At 35.9% G+C, this 17,001-nt stretch overlaps 1 protein-coding gene across 9 annotated transcripts in view; it reads right to left on the minus strand.

Moving 5' to 3' along the window:
• The window catches only part of RYR2 (ryanodine receptor 2), a 449,694-nt gene that overhangs the window by 27,994 nt on the left and 404,699 nt on the right, over positions 1-17,001 (minus strand). For all 9 annotated transcript variants that reach the window (XM_052805738.1, XM_052805746.1, XM_052805744.1 and 6 more), the window contains 9 exons: positions 15,286-15,366; positions 14,191-14,279; positions 12,461-12,589; positions 10,332-10,436; positions 7,169-7,250; positions 4,734-6,037; positions 4,280-4,344; positions 2,282-2,429; positions 649-735 (listed from right to left, as the gene is read on the minus strand). In XM_052805738.1, the coding sequence (XP_052661698.1) occupies positions 649-735; positions 2,282-2,429; positions 4,280-4,344; positions 4,734-6,037; positions 7,169-7,250; positions 10,332-10,436; positions 12,461-12,589; positions 14,191-14,279; positions 15,286-15,366 (2,090 nt within the window). The remainder of the gene's footprint in view (positions 1-648; positions 736-2,281; positions 2,430-4,279; positions 4,345-4,733; positions 6,038-7,168; positions 7,251-10,331; positions 10,437-12,460; positions 12,590-14,190; positions 14,280-15,285; positions 15,367-17,001) is intronic.

Consider the following 17,001-nt stretch of genomic DNA (forward strand, 5'->3'; position numbering starts at 1 on the left):
ATAGTGTGCGTTTTCTTTTTTTCTTTTTTTTTTTTTTTCCCCCCACACTCTGTCCACAGTAGCAAATTTGGGCTATGCTGAACTTTACCACCTCAAATTCAAGAAAGGGCATAGCCCTCCCAGAGGAAACCCAGTCAACTCCTGACATTCCCACAAGTAGTCTCTATCAGCAGGGCTCTGCCAGAAAGTGATTCAAGTCTGAAGACTCTATAGAGTTGTATTAACAATACTAAAAGTCTTGACAAAGATGGTCAGCGATATTCTAGGCAGTTTAAGATGATGTGAGTTCTCCTTGCTGTACACACCCTTTCAGGGGAACATAATGGCACAAGAAAATATCTCAGCTGACATGTATTAGTTTAAGTTGCCAGTGAAGTACTGTGAAATGGAGCATCTGAAGCACGGGCACGTCTTTCAGTCTGCTGCCTCTGTTACAGCACAGAACTTTGTAAATAGCTATTTGTGTACTGCAAGTCTATTATTACTTCACACAAACACTTTAGTTCTCACCATGTTAGATTTCTGAAGCAGCAGTATGCGGCAGGTATTTAATCTGTTAGGCTAGGCAGTTTTACCGTAGCATACTATCTACAAAACCTGAATGTTTTTCAGCATACAACTTGAAAAGTAATATTTTGACAAGTTTACCTTATAGAAAAGCAGGATGAAGTTGATGGCAAAAGCAACAAACAACGCCAACATCCTCATGTTATAAAAGTTTCGCGCAAAATAATTCTGAAAATAGAAACAGAACATAAATACACTTTGCCTAATAATGATACCACAATCATTATTAGGTTGTTGCATGGGGGTTTTTTGTTGTTTCCCCTATGGAACTTTTTAACAGAATTAGAAATAGAGAAAAAAAAAAAGAAGAAAAAATCAAACATTTTGAGTGATGTATTGTACAAATTCTCTCCTACTCCATATGTGCAATAATGGATAAAGAGCCTTCTGTTTCACTCCATGCAGAAAGGGATGAAGGATTTCTAATTACTTCTTACATCTTTTTCATCATCCTCTCAATACACTTAGAGATAACACAGAGACATCACAATGTAATAGTAATACAGAAATCTCTATCCTCCCTCTACCTCAATATTCTTGCATATGGCAAATTTTTACTTTTACCAAGAAACAAAAATGTCTGCATATAAGTTCATTTTAAATCTTTTTTTATTCCCAAATCAATTGCATTTTTACCAGATCTACAAAAAGTTCATCTGTGAGCTAAGTGCCAAGGGTAGAAAGCTTCTCCCACATAATGATGCTATCAAAGAGACTGCAGAAATGTGCCTTGTCCCCTCCTGACAATTCACAAACCTTTCTAGTACACGTTTTGAATGCTTTCACTCTCACATGGGAATTCCTCTATTTTTTTAGCCCTAACCATAGATGACTATTAGTGAATTATTAAATGAGACTATAAGAAGAAAAATTATATTAAATTTGCATGACTGCTACATGATTAGCCTAAAAAAGGAATCTGAGTTCAAAAGCAAAACTGAAATACCTAATTCCTTATTAAGATTGTGACTGCAGTTTTGTAGTTGTGCTAACGTTACTCATGTTAGAAGTAGGCTGTCCCTACATAATTGTATCTACTAGATATATAGTAAAAGTGTATTTCTTTTGCTTTGCATTTCACACTAGCCTCACAGAATGTGTGTGGAATCTCCTAGCTAATAAAAGCATGGATTTTAAATAGTTCTACAGAAAACTCTGGGATATCGTATTTTACTGAGACACTCTCAGATACAGTTATACTATTTTAATTAGTCTTGTTTTCCACAGGTTTTGAGAAGTTTCACAAATAATAACTTGCTATTTCACAAAAAAATCTCTAACATCTTTTCTTATGAGTTTTAGGCTAAGCATTGTATCTTAATAAATTCTTTTTACAGGCGAACTTGTCATTTCCCAAAGTTGTCTCTCAGGCAAAGACAAATCCTACAGGCTCACAAGCTGCTGTGAAAATTCGGGACATTTTATTCAAATAAAAATGCATGGCTGTTTTCCAATGATGGACAGGCATCTCTGAAGGTCTGGGTTTTGGACAATAATTGTCTTCCTAAGGATTAGTATCTTGTCTGCTAAGTTATTTGTGTGTTTCTTTTCTCTAACATTCCAGTTAAACCTTTGCCTTTATGTCCTTTTTATGGATGATGGTGGATAGAAAAATGAGGTTCATCAGGTGCAAATTTGTCTTCACATTGGTAGAATAATATGGTGGTACATAACCCTGCCAACAGCTAAACACGTAGTCTAGAGAACAGCTTACAAGAAGCTTCTGTTGGTATGCAATGATTTTCTTCCAGAAAGCTGATTCCTGAACTTCTGGTTCTCCATATCTGTGAGTATGGAGTTGTCTCAACTTCTGTTTCCCTTTGTCTTCCTTGGCTTTCTCTTCTTTTTCTCCATCTTCTCCTCTTAGGACACAAATGAAGCCAAAATAATATGTCAAGTTAATAAAACTGCTAAACAAAAAATTAAAACCACACCTTGAAAGAAGCCATTGCATCTTTTCCTGAGGCTCAAGTAGTCATGACTCATGCAGTTCACACACATGAATAACAAGGAGACATATCCCTTTTCAGACAAAGCGCTGGCAAGGGTGACAGTCTGGTTAAGTCTACAGATAATTAAACTTACTGGTTTGGCACCTTGAAGTGCAGATGCTAACTGGTAGAGGCAGGTAATCGAGAATCTGCCAAGCTTATTACCTGAGGGTCTGCTTCATAACTGTGCAGATAATACTTGTGCTGACAGATGTCTGTAAGCTGACAGCTGTAGGTCTGTATGAGTGCCTATATGGCTAAGTGCTCCCCTCCAGCCTCATGCGCTTGAACTATCTGGTTTCCACAAAGGTTGCAGAAAACTTTGATTCTTCTTGCATTTACAAGCCAAACCTCAAGTTTTAAATTCTGCATTTCTGCCCACCTGCGGAATTCATAAGTACCCACTCCAGAAGGAGACAGGAATAAGAAAGCTTGACAGCATCTGAGGTGTGATTATCGCCATGTTGCCCGAAAGTCATAGTTAGTGGGCTGCCTTCTCCAAACACATGATCTAAGGAACTGTGAATTATCGAAGTTAATTTGACCTGACATCATGATTAGATGAAAGGATCACATAAGTCCGTTTGAAGCCAAACCAGAGTGAGAGGCAACTTGTAAGTTACATTATTAACTCCTCTGTACCTACCTACAAAGAGAATAACTGATTTCCTAAGCTGCTTCTCTTACTAGAACACACTCGACAAACTTTCACTTGGAAGTTCACTTGAAAATTTGTCATATGTTAGGAGTGGCTTCAGGGCAGCTAACAGTGCCAGGCACTGCACTCCTGGCAGAGAATACATGTATCACTGCAACGCACGCAGGCAAGCGGAGCAATCAACAGTGAAGTGACCTTCAAAAGTCAGCAAGACTCTCCTTCACAAACTTACACTGGCTGAATTAGAAATTTGCTGTACTGATCAAGAAGAAGAGCTTTTGTTACTGGCAAGTGTTTGTCATCCCAGGAGAGCAGCAAGCACAGAGGTTGAGACTATGGGACCCACTTAGAATTTTGACAGTGACATATCAGCTACAGGAGCTGTACACATATCAGAATTGTACATGTATCAGGAACCATAAAATACAGGGATGGAGTGCTATACTTTTTACTGGCTAAAACTAAGCACTATGCTTTGCTGTCCATTATTTTTATTCTGGGTTAATCTCATTACCATTAGATTTTAACATACCCTAAAAAGATTAAAATGATCATTTATCAAGTGCTAACACTTGTTCTTCGTAAAGATGTGAGAGTACTCAGTAATTCATTACAATTCCATTGGAATATTAAGGTTTTGCAAAATCCAAATAACTCAAAACAGGTCATAGAAAATGGGAGAGGCAAATAGATTCAGTCTCTACCACTGATGGATAGCAAGTCTCTGGAACCCAGGTGCTCTTACAATTTTTCCAAAAGATCTTCTTCTAGCTTTCAGACTTGCCAAGAAAAACTTAATCAATCAAACACATTCTAAAAGAAACTAAATCAACATTACAAAGGATGTTGCTGGAAGAGGGAAATTCATAAAATCTCTGAGTGATGCCATTGACATGACATTTCATTGCAAATGTGTACGGATGTGGAGGATGGTTAAAAAAAATCCTAACTGTAGAACATGAATGGACACAAAATTAAAGGCAAAGAAGTAAGTACAAATCAAGCTGTTTTTTCAGTGGAAGAAACCACATTTCATAGGATCAGAGGTTAAAGTAATACATACTCTGCTTTTTCAGGTTCAGATTTTGTTTCCTCCTTCTCTTCCTTTTCATCTTCTTTCACCTGCTCCTACAGAAAGGCAGATTAAAAAAAGTTTCTAAACACTATTATACAGTACAGAGTTAGTTAAAAGGATACACAGAGTGCAGAATGTTAGGCTTTTTTTAAAAAAAAAAAAAAAAAAAAATCAAAACCCTGAGAGAAGGTGATCCTTCAATTCACGTTAATGAAGAGACATTTTAACACTGATTAAAAGCAAACCAAAACACCATGTACTTAGAGGAAGCTGCAGGAATTAAAGTTTATGATGTCAGAGAGGGTAAACACCAGTAATTATATACAATTCCTTAAAAAACATGTCACAAACCCCAGAAAAACATAGATGCAAGTTTTGTTTCAAGACTATACTAAACATATGAAAGAGAGAAACATACAGCAAAAATAAAAGATACAGTTACCTGGATTTTTTCCTGCACCTCAGGCATTGGAGCTAAGGAGGGAGTGCTCAGTAAATCACTCAAACCAGCATTCGGATTGTGAGGGATCAATTTATACTGCCCACCTTCTCGTTTCAAATCCAAACCAAATATATCTGAGAGGAGATCACTCTCATCTGACAAAGTTCTCAGATCTGTCAAGTCTTCTGCAGGCAATGCAGCTTCTGTTGGCTTCCTTTCCCCCTCTTCTCCTTCCCCACGCACCTCATCCTGAGTGGGATCTGGCATATTAGCTAACAGCTCAGCCACCTTGATTTTCTTTGCTCCTTCTACTAGGCTTCCTCCAAGCAGCAAACTGCATATGATGCGAAAGAAGCCCCGGACGACACTACAAGCAAAATGTAGTAAGCCCATCAAAATGCTCCAATAGGAAGAAAACAAGGCCATGACCATGTCCTTCATGGTCATTTTCTTCACCTTTTTCATCTGTTTCTTTAGGCTTTTCATGCTGAGCATTTTCATAAGAGTCATTAAATTATACTTGAGCGCTACTAATGCTGACTTCATGGTCACGAGGGAGAAGAAACCCATTCTAGGATCCTGTTCTTCAGGCTTATCTTTCTCATTCTCCTCTTTATTTGCTGACCTTTCATTCAGATCTGACTCAGAGATCTGGGCAGCCAGTTGCATTTCAAAGATGGTATCCTCACAGAAATTAACAAAAAGCTCCATCTTTTCTTTCTCCCCGCCTTCATTTACAACATCAAATATAAATTGTCTCTTTGACTCTTTTACCTGAGGTTTCTCCCACTGAGTCCGACTTGACTCGCTTATTTCAAAATAAACTCGTTCAATGCGCTTTGCACTGCCCATGATTTCTATGCGCCCAAGGAAAGGCTGAAAGTAATTCAGCACACTCTCTGACAGTTCAAGAAAAGTTTGCAAGCGGGTGTCATGTGGCATGTGTTCTGACAGGTTGGTCAGGAGAACAGCGACATTGAAACCAATGTCTTTGGCAGGTTCATGGAATCGTTTCACAAACTCCTCATAGTCCAGAGTCTCATTCTCATCTGTTTCAGCACACGATAGTAGAAACTCAGTTTCAGACTGGGTGTAATGCTTATGGCTTTCCATTGCCTTGTGAAAATCCCTCTTTGAAATTATCCCTTTACCATCAGGGTCATATTCTTTGAATGCATCAGAGGAAGTCAAATCCTTCAATTTTAAGAACATATCAAAAAACTTCAGAATCATCTCCACGTTGTTGGATGATTCCACAAGCATATCGACCATCTGCTTGCCAATAGTTCCATTCACAACATTACCTAGATGTGATGACATGAAATTAGAGATACTGATGGCAGCAAATGTTTTGGCAAAGAAAAGTGTATAACAATGACTAGCGAAATAATCAAACAGTAAGATTGATAAACTATTAGCTAACACACTCGCATGAGAAAGCTAGCTGTAAAATCAGAAATTTTTTACTAATAACACTACCCTAAGACTTGGAAAAAACATAAGTGACTAAGTATTTGCCATTAAAGAAAGGAAGAACTAACAAGCCCTACAGAGAGACATCTGTTACATTTAGTATAGTACTAAACACAAGGCAGCATACTATGAATTTTACTATAGTGCAACATAGACAGAACTAGTGTCACATGAGTTAGGATGAGTAGCTCAGTAGGTTACTCATGAAGCACAGCCTACAATACTAAGAATTTAGTTTGCTTTGCAGTGACCTTCTATGAGCAAAGCCATAGCAGTAGCACTACATGCAATCTACGCTGCATTTACTGCTCTCCCAGTTCTCTCAAGAAAATAAATGTGATAGGATACATCTAAGAAGCAAAAAGGAAAAACAGATCCTTGGATCATCTATGTGTACGGCTGGTTAGTCTGGTATTGGAAGCACTAATACAATACCATAAAGGAGCTAAAGAAATAGTAGTATTTCTTGACAATGCTCTCGTTCTCTGGGGAATCATAATTTCAGGTACTAGCTATAAAGGACCTTGAACCTAGTCACTAGATGAATCAAAGCCTGTTCTTTAAGACTAACATCACTACCAAAACAAATGCAATATAGTAAAGGTGTTAATAAAATGACTGATAAATGGTTCAGTTCCTAGAACTCAGGATTCCAACTTCAATAGTAAAAAAACTTTTCACCTAAGCCAAAAGAGAAGCCAGGTTCATGGAAACAAAGTAAAACTTCTGCCAGAGATGGATTTTATACAAATCTGACATTCAGAATTGATATAAACTATATCAATGACACTATATAAATCTCCTACTCACTTTAAGACCTAACAACTCTTCTCACGATTGAGACATGATAATTAAAAACCCAAAGGAAAATGGAACATTATTTCTTACATGAAGAAAATCACAAAGGTAAAAACTTTGCTAGAACAACTGTGAAAGAGGGTTTCAAATTAAATTTTGACTACCTTCCAGCATAGACAGCAACATGACAACCATATCCTTCTGAAGATCCATTAATTCCTTCAGTAATTCAATTTGACTGGAATCCTAAATAATGAACACAATATATATAATAAGATATCTATTGACTTCTTTGGCATTTGTATATGTGCATGCATATTTCTCCCTGTAAAAATGAGACTTATAAATTAAGAAGCTAGTAGTGTCAAAGCTGGTAATACAGTGAAAATACATTTAATTGCTTGATTCCTTACAGTAGATTTAAAGTATGGTTTTAAACTGAAAGAGGGTAGATTTAGTTTAGATTAGTTTACAAAGAAATTCCTTGCCATGAGGGTGGTGAGACACTGGCACAGGTTGCCCAGAGAGGCTGTGGATGCCCCATCCCTGGAAGTGTTCAAGGCCAGATTGGACAGGACTTTGAGCAACCTAGTCTAGTAGAAGGTGTCCCTGCCCATGGCAGCAGGGTTGGAACTAGATGATCTTCAAGGTCTCTTCCAACCCGAACCACTCTATGATTCTATGATTTACAGGATCAAACATTTACACAATCATCTGTTTAGAAGACAGTAATTTAATAAAGACAAAGTGAAAACTGAAGGTGATGAAAAAATTTAAAGCAATAACTGGATATGTCAAGCTCACAGATGATGCCTCTAATGTTTCATGCGAGCTAAAATATTGTCGCTATTGGTGTAATCAAGTTTACAGCTATGAAGACTTGTAAAAACAACAATGGTAGCAGCACATTGAGCTCAAAGTGTAACATGATTTGAAGTGAGTGATTCCATTATAGGCCACTGAACTTTTTTGCAGAGAAAGAAAAGTTGAAATAAAATTTCAGAATTTTTATTAATAAAGTTCCATTAATATATCCGTAAATAGACATGATATTGACACTTTTAGCCATCTTTATCTCATTCAGCTTATCAAGTTTACTATTTCGCTTGCCAATGATTTCAACCTGAAGTCTATCTGGATAGATTTATTCAACTACTTAATTTCTTCCTCAGTGATACATTGTTGCATCATGCCATTGATAAGGCATACTCGAGCATTGCTGAACTTCAGTGATTAGAACAACAGACTCAAGGTACTTTATGGCAATTTGGATCTTGGATTGAAAACAGCACAGGTTGGAAATAATGAAGATTTCTATTGATTTGTCTTGTAATTTTTCATTATAAACTTTCTTACTTCAAAAGTTGCTTACAACCTGGATGGATCTTTGTTCACTTAGATTGAAAATTTTACTTTCATTTTCTGCCTTACAGAGATTTCTTAAGTATTACCAATATCACCTTGTTGCTTCCTAGTACAAGACTACAGAAGGAAAATGAAAAAAAAAACCCAAAACAAAACCCCCAAAACCAAACCACCAAACAAAACAATGATTTAGTTTTGTTCCTATTTAAATCTTGTTTCAAATATTCTCCAAAAGTGCTCTGGAAACTCCCAATTTACCACAAACCCCAAATACTTAGCCTAGGCAGGCCCCTCTTACAGACAAAAGCCATATGGCAACTCCTTATAAAGCCATTTAGCCACACTCTACACCTTTGAAAACTGGTATTTCAATAGAATCTGAAAAGCTCATTAATATATTTTTGCAATAAATAGAAACGAACAAAAGAGCCCATGTCTGCTCTGGTCTTTCCCAAGGCTCTGCTGGCCCCCCGAAGGAGCTCTCAAAAGCCAAGAGCTTGAGATCCACACAACAGAAACACACCATCACTATTTATCATACATTTGGAGTAGACTGTGTTTCTGTCATCCCACAGAACAGTGTGAGTAACTCCACACACTACAATGGATCTCGTTTTGCAAAGCTTCTTGGCTCTCTGGGAAGTGGTAGGATGAGCATCATTATCTTCTAGATGCAGTAAATAAAAGATGCTATGAAGCCACTCTGGGCACAAGACTATAAACTTGTCAGTACTGTAAAAAGAAATCTTGCCAGTAGCCACATCATATTTCTCAATCAACACATAGCTACCATGTGTTTGACTTGCTGTCAGTAACTACTTAGCTACCGCTTTCCATGTTGCTTTAGTGGTACAGGAAGAAAGCACAATAGCCACCACTATGGCCTACCCAAACATTGACTATTTTTTCAATATTTAAGTTAACAAAGATGTTCCACAACCAGGACAGTATCTACAGGCACTTTATAAATACACTTCAGTAGAAATTCAATGCATCACTCTTGACAAACAGTTTTCACTGCCATGCCATTTGCTGGAAGAAGACCTTTATTTAGCCAAAAAGAATGAGAAGCATACCTGTAGCACAAAGTCTACAAATCTAAGCAATCAGCCTTTCAGCCAGAAAGTCCCAAGGGCAGGGAGCAAAATCATTTGAGCAAGACTACTTTAATTTATGCAAAGAGTACTTACATTTGGAGCCAAATAATGAAATCTAAAAACCTCAGAGCCTTCAGACCTGTATTTCTTAACTAAAACCTTTACAAGTTTGACACACTTTCTCTGAGAAAGTCCAATTATGTAAAAAATTTAAAATCACTACATTCAATTAAGATGCGCAATTATTTTTAAAAGCTAAAAAGTTGAAAAATGTACTGCTTAGGGATAGGATTTTCTCACCTAATTTTAACCTAAAGAGCTGTCTATGCCAGTCCCCTACACTACTTCTATAGTTTAGGAAATGAGTACTTGCATCCAAAAGCAACTCACCCATTCTAAGGTCTGGTTACTCTCTTTCTCTACTAAGAGTAGAAAAGGCTTAGATGCAGACATGTGTTGAACTAGGGTTCAACAATGAAGAACTAGGGTTCAATGCAGGACATGAAGACGGGCCTTGCATAAAAGGCTCGTGCAAAATTGCAGAAAGCACTGTGACAGAACTTTGATATGAAAGACAGGAATTGGCTAGTTTTCTGAATATTGGTGATATGCTTCATTTGCAGCTTGATCTAATCGGCTTTGTGCCTGTGACCAGTAATCCAATTACAGGCCTCCTATTCACACCCACTACAATTTTGTAATTTACTCCCTCAACACTATTGTATTCTATCACCTCTGCCTCTTACTTTTCCTCACATTTCTGCTATTAACTGTTGTTATTAATGACTCGAACATATTAACAAGTCTGTTTATCTTTTACAAAAAATTACTAACTTAAAAAGGAAAAAGTAAACCAAAAAGATACCTGAGACAGCTTCATCTGCATGTGGGCAAACACATGAAGAAAACCAACCACAGCATCCCATAGCCTGCTGTGTGCCAGGCTTTGCTGATTCCCAGTACATGGCCCCTATTGTTCAGGCAACAACAACAAAAAAAAAAGAACAGCACAATTTATTTGCAAGAAACTCAACAAAAACAGAAAGGAAGATATACAGGCAGCGCATAGCTTGGGGCTGTCCTTTAGAAACTGCTATGAAAAATTAAACATACATAGATGTTTTGGTTTAACCCCAGCCAGCAACTGAGCACCATGCAGCCGCTCACTCACTCCCCCCCCACCCAGTGGGATGGGGGAGAAAATCGGGAAAAGAAGTAAAACTCGTGGGTTGAGATAAGAAAGGTTTAATAGAACAGAAAAGAAGAAACTAATAATGATAACACTAATAAAATGACAACAGCAATAATAAAAGGATTGGAATGTACAAATGATGCACACTGCAATTGCTCACCACCCGCCGATCGACACCCAGTTAGTCCCCGAGCGGCGATTCCCCCGCCCCCACTCCCCCCAGTTCCTATACTAGATGTGACATCACACGGTATGGAATACCCCATTGGCCAGGTTGGGTCAGCTGCCCTAGCTGTGTCCTGTGCCAACTTCTTGTGCCCCTCCAGCTTTCTCACTGGCTGGGCATGAGAAGCTGAAAAATCCTTGACTTTAGACTAAACACTACTTAGCAACAACTGAAAACATCAGCGTTATCAACATTCTTCGCATACTGAACTCAAAACATAGCACTGTACCAGCTACTAGGAAGACAACTCTATCCCAGCTGAAATCAGGACAATAGAATTATCTATTTAATAACACCAATGATTGTAAGTAATGCATATTCCTAATAACTATTCTGCCTCCAGTTTAGCAACTCCCAATCTACTAATACAGAACCACAAAAAGTATATCTTCTTGCAACTTTAAACTGCAAATGCTAACGGTGTACAAATCTTCAAGCTGATTCTTCCCTATGTAGTTCTGTAAATCAGGAATAACTTTATAGAAGGTTAATGCAAAATTGGCATAAGGGATTAGAGAATCAGACTCCGGATTTTTTTTATTCCCTGGCATATTCTGGCTGTTGTAGAACAGTGCTAAAGAATATTCTTCCAAAAATTCCAGCTTCTGAGAAGCAGGAATACAAAATATTTTGAAGACTCAAAGGATAACGCATAAAATCTTTACCATCTAACAATGCTACTTGTAATTTGCCAAGTATTTGTACATTAAATACATGTACACACATGTATATAAGCTGCCTCTACTCAGTCCTATTCAGTCCTATTCTATCACGTTATTCAGTCCTATTCTATCACGTTTCATCCTCACAAACTATAAAATACTATTTTCGTGAAAATGATTTGCATTTGAATGAAAACAATATACTAGACACCTAATAGTCTAATGAGATTTTCTCTAACCTCCTTATTATATGCAGAAACAAACTGTAATATTGTTGACTGATTTACATGAGGAGTTAAAAACTAAATTACACTGAATTCCTAACATATCATGGAAGAACTGCAATATTGCTATTTTGACAGAATTGATCCCAATCTCACTTATTGCAGAGTCCACCTCAAGTACATCTCTACAATTCTCAAATGTAATGTGTGACTTCAGTATTTCAAACACAGCATTGATGCCTTACAACAGCCTTAATCCTAACACAAAATACAATCTATATCTAATGTTTTGTTGACTAAATAGCAACTATGTTTCGTGTTCACCTTAGTTTCTCAATGGATTAAAAGTGAAGACTTTAAAGTGGATAACACTGCTGCAGTCTAGGCCAAATTAAAAAAACCAAACCAAACAAAAAAAAACTCTACAATCCTGCATACAACCAAGGATGATTATTTACTAATAAATGTAAATTTCACCAAATTGCTAAGATTCCAAAAGAGTAGTGACAGCTATATATATATTTCGAAACTTCACTTCCTACTTAAATAAATGCACTAAAATAATGCTGAAGCATAAATGCATCTGTATTATATTTCTGTCCATGTTATATCTAGCTACATTATGTCTTCACGCCAAAAGTATGATTCATTTTCTTTTAAATCCATAAAATTTCAGTGAAACTAATTTACCTGGATATACTCGGTAAGAGTATTGAAAACTTGTTTTGCAACCTGGATGGCTTTGGAAAAATTTCGTTGTCCTTGCTCATCAATAACATCCTTCCCAGAATAATACCAATAGAAATCACTAATGGATTCCTAAAAAACAGTTGTGAGAAGCACAAAGGGATTATGTAATCAAACTGCCTCTAACCAGTTGATCATCAAGATAAGAAAAATAACATTATATAGCATTCTAGTTCTGAAAAGTATTTAGTTTATAAAGGTTTTAAATGACCCCCTCAATGATTCTCAAGTATTACTTCAAGAATTGTACTTTCACCTCAAGGGAATCAACAGGAAAACAAATAAACCGAAATAAATAATTAAAAAACTCCACAGCAAACCTCAAAATAAAATTTAAAAAAAAAAAAATTAGATCTGTTGGTATCTTCTCTTAGAAACACAACTGCCTGTATTCTGAAAAGGAGTACTCAGTAGTACTACCATGCTGCATGCTATTCATTAAACAATCTCTCTTTATACTGCATGCTTGACACCTAGTCTATAGTGGGAGCAAATGTTGCTTTCTGTGCATGATTCCTCTTTCCATCTTCCTCAAAGGTGAACTTATTAAAGTTTCAACAAAGCAAGCAATGGAATGAAAATCATTGTATTGTCCCTGCAACTTCTACAGAATGCGTAAGGATAAAAAGCACTGTTGATAACTGCAACAACTTAAAACCCACCAATTTTCAAAGCCTGTGATTCTCAGACCCAATAAATAAATGGCTAAAGGGAAAACTTAAGTAGATCAATTAAAAAAAACACAGAACAAAATATACTATTATGCATAGTGATTTTCAGAAAGAAGAGAATAATAGGTAAAAATGATTAATATTTATCACAAAATATGTTTTCCTGTCTTTCACATGCTCCAATCTAGAAACAAATTAGATTTTTTTTTCATTACTTTCTACTGGGTTGTGACAACGTAATGTTTTCATATTTAAAGATTAGGGAGATAATTCAAATTAGAGGGTTGAAGGGTTTTTAATATAGCCTTCTGCTTTTGTTTTTTCTTTTTGCTTTTTTTGTTTTCCTCTTTAGAAAATGATGCACTGTTCTTATGCTTCACTCCATGCCATCCCATGACTATCCATACAGCAGCCCAGTGTTCACACTAAACCAGAACATGGATGAAAAAGCAGCTGGCTGAAGCTTGAACAGTACAAACCACTTTTCAGTCACAGGGTAGTCTCAGTCAACAACTGGGTAATGGTATTCACTGATGCACTTAGCATGTATCTACCTTCTGCCTGCTCTCCTTGTTTAACAAACTCCATTGCATTCTTGCATATAATGGCTGAAATCAGTCTTTCACACTTGTGTCACCTTTGACTCTCTCAGTACAAAATAACAACTCTTAAAGAACTGTAACCAGTAGAGAATTACAGCCTTTCTCATCAACATGGGCTACAGTGACCAGAATAAATGTCATGACAAATAAACGTTCTCCTCTAATAAAACTGAACATTTTGTGATAAGCATGAAGTTTGACTTTGCTGTAAACAGAACTTCTGTGGCAGCAAACCATGTGTTGCTGAAGCAAATTCCAGAGAAATTAAGAAATTCAGAATCTTCACATACAAGCTTCTGCCTTATGATCAAAATAAATACATTTTTTTAAAAGACTGTAAATATCGTATAGATGCAAGTCATTATTGTCATCTACTTAATTAGTATATAAGTTAACCTACCTGAACTCTTAATAAGTAATCCACAGTGGAAATGATAATATTAACAGTTGTGTTGTTACCAGTCTGAGTTCTCAGGTAATTCTGAAAATCTAAAAATTCAAATAAAATTTTAATTTAAACGTATTGAAGTGTTAGTGAGTCGCAAAACTACTCCTGCAAATTAATTCTGATTTAACGTGATCTGGGAAAGTAGGAAGCTTAAAGGAATGGATTTTTTTTTTTAACTCCTTTTTTTTTTTTTGCCACAAACTGTTTTAAGAGTATTAGCATTTCATTGCAGAGATCACATACCAGTGAGCTTCTGAAGCCAGAAGCTTGATTATCTGTTTCACTTGTAGAACTTTAACTTGGTCTTAATTTCATCTCATTTATGACTAATTTTACATCTCTAGAACTCCATCAATATCAACATAATTACACCTAGTACATATCTTGTTAAGCAAAAGCAAAATTAAATAGCGTAATTATAGAATTCCTGATTACAAAGTCACAAATATGTCCAACGGCTAAAAAAATTTATCTTTTTTTTTTTTTCTTTTTCTTCTCCTTTTTCTTCCCTAATAATGACAGGGAGAACACAGGGAAATGTACTTAATAATAAAATACACTTAATATCATGTATTTGTTTAATTTGGTTTTGTATTTTTAAAATAGATGCTACTTCTTCAAGAAAGGTATTGTGTATGTTGCAATTTCACATACAATTCTAACTGACATTAGTGCCAAATAGGGCACACCAGAAAGCATACAAATGCCAAAGAACAATAAATATACCTTCCTGTTATATTTTTCCTCTGAATCTTCACTGTCCAGAAGCTGTAAACCATGTACATTTTCCTATATAAATTTACCTTTCCTATAAGGTCAAGATCCAAACCTCATTATTTTGGAAACCATTATCTTTTCTACGAAGTTAAAGCTGATCAAAAAAAAGGCAATTTAATTCCACATAAATATTTTCTTTTCCCATAGAGTCTAGCAGCTACTCCACCTTTCATAATATTTTACAAAGGCTGCCAAACCTTCAGCAATGAAGAGCTTTTATCTTTAGTTACCATCACCCTGGCTTAACAGACTGGCAGCCTGCCCACAAACCTGAATTATGTCCTTCACAAAGCAATTGAAGGAAGCGGAAGAGATCACAGGTGAACTCATCATCCTGCATCACCTTTTCTCCTGTAGAAAGGCCAGATGGAAGCAGATTATCACAGGCTGCCAAGTAACACCCCACAACCCCTGAAGAAAATCTTTATATTTAATTTTAAGAAAGAGAGAAGGGGAGAGAAAATTTATATCCACTAATCTATCTGAAGCACATATGACTTGTGCTTGGCAGATAGTTATTTGGCTAAAAAAAATTAAATTATGAAACTTAACTTTTGATTTATAAATATGGCAGCATGAGCTTGGCAACATTTTACAAATAATCCATGATATACATTCTTGTTTGACATTGTTGGGCATGAATGCTGCATTACACACAAAGGTTAGGACTGGATTAATTTAGTTCCCATTCATCACAAAACAAGGTACTTAAAAATACAGAAAGATATTTAATCGAAAAGTAATGAAAATCATTCCTCAAATAAACTATTAGATTTTAAAATACTCTAAAATAACCCATGAAATTTACAGCTCTGTGCATTCTCAAGAATTATTCAGGCTGAAATATTTGAGGATTTAGCACCTGTCTGCTGCTGATGCAAAATGGATGTTGGGCATTTGTCTCCCCTGACAAAATAAAGCAATAAACTTATGATGAACTATAACAAATACCAATGTGCTTTACTGAATTAGGCCCTTCAGTTAATTTTTTCGTAAATACCTAATATCCAAATGTATAAAGCTTCGAATTATTTTCTTGATTCTTCACAGGAAACAGCATAGTAAAAAGCCCTCAACTAACACAATTATTTTGATTACATCAGTACATACAGTTAACTTTGTACACTGACATGTGAAGAGGAAAAACAACCATTCACCCAGGAAAAAAATCACAACTGAGGAAAATGTAGAACAGCTAATAAAATGACACAGGAAGACAACAACATAGGTGTTCAAAACAATAAGGGCCAACTATTGAAAGTAAGGAAATTCCCATTTAGGACTTTGGAAAAGTATTTGGAATGTGTACGGCAACAAAAATGGAAGACATAAAAAGTTCCACTTTTTAAGAATATACATCGTCTGAATATGCGGCCAAGTGCTATTTGTGGACAACAAAAGGAAAGGAGATAAAAATGTTAGCAAACTGCAAAAGAATTTGGAAGATTTTTTTTTAATGGGGAGATATTTTAGGCTTTTATCTGAACTTCAAAATCCCATGTCTACAAAGACAGTATTTCTAGTGCGTGAACAGAAGGAAACCAGAAGAGTGAGGAAATTAATTAAAATTTTAAAGAAAAAAAAAAAAAGCTTTTTTCAAAAAGGTTATCAACAATAATAATTATTGTAACAATCACTGACATACTGTTATATTGGTGGATAACCCCAATTATAATGTCTACATTTATAAATTATTCTATTATTATCATTACATTATTATAGTTGAATTGTAAACAGTATTTAGTACAATTTGGAATATATTTAAACATGAACATGATCAGAAGTTTAACTTTACATAGTCATGAACAAGTTCAAGCTAATGGAGTTATCAATCCACAGCCTGTGAATTTTATATTGAGAAGCTTCAGTACAATGGTACGATTAGGAAGCAAAAGCATTTTGAAAACTAATATGAATATTTTAAAAGTACAGAATTTCACTCTTGCTGTCAAGACATACTGTTTGGTATTAAAAGCACATATCACC

Source organism: Harpia harpyja, chromosome 13, assembly GCF_026419915.1.
Source record: "Harpia harpyja isolate bHarHar1 chromosome 13, bHarHar1 primary haplotype, whole genome shotgun sequence".
Classification (NCBI taxonomy): domain Eukaryota; kingdom Metazoa; phylum Chordata; class Aves; order Accipitriformes; family Accipitridae; genus Harpia; species Harpia harpyja.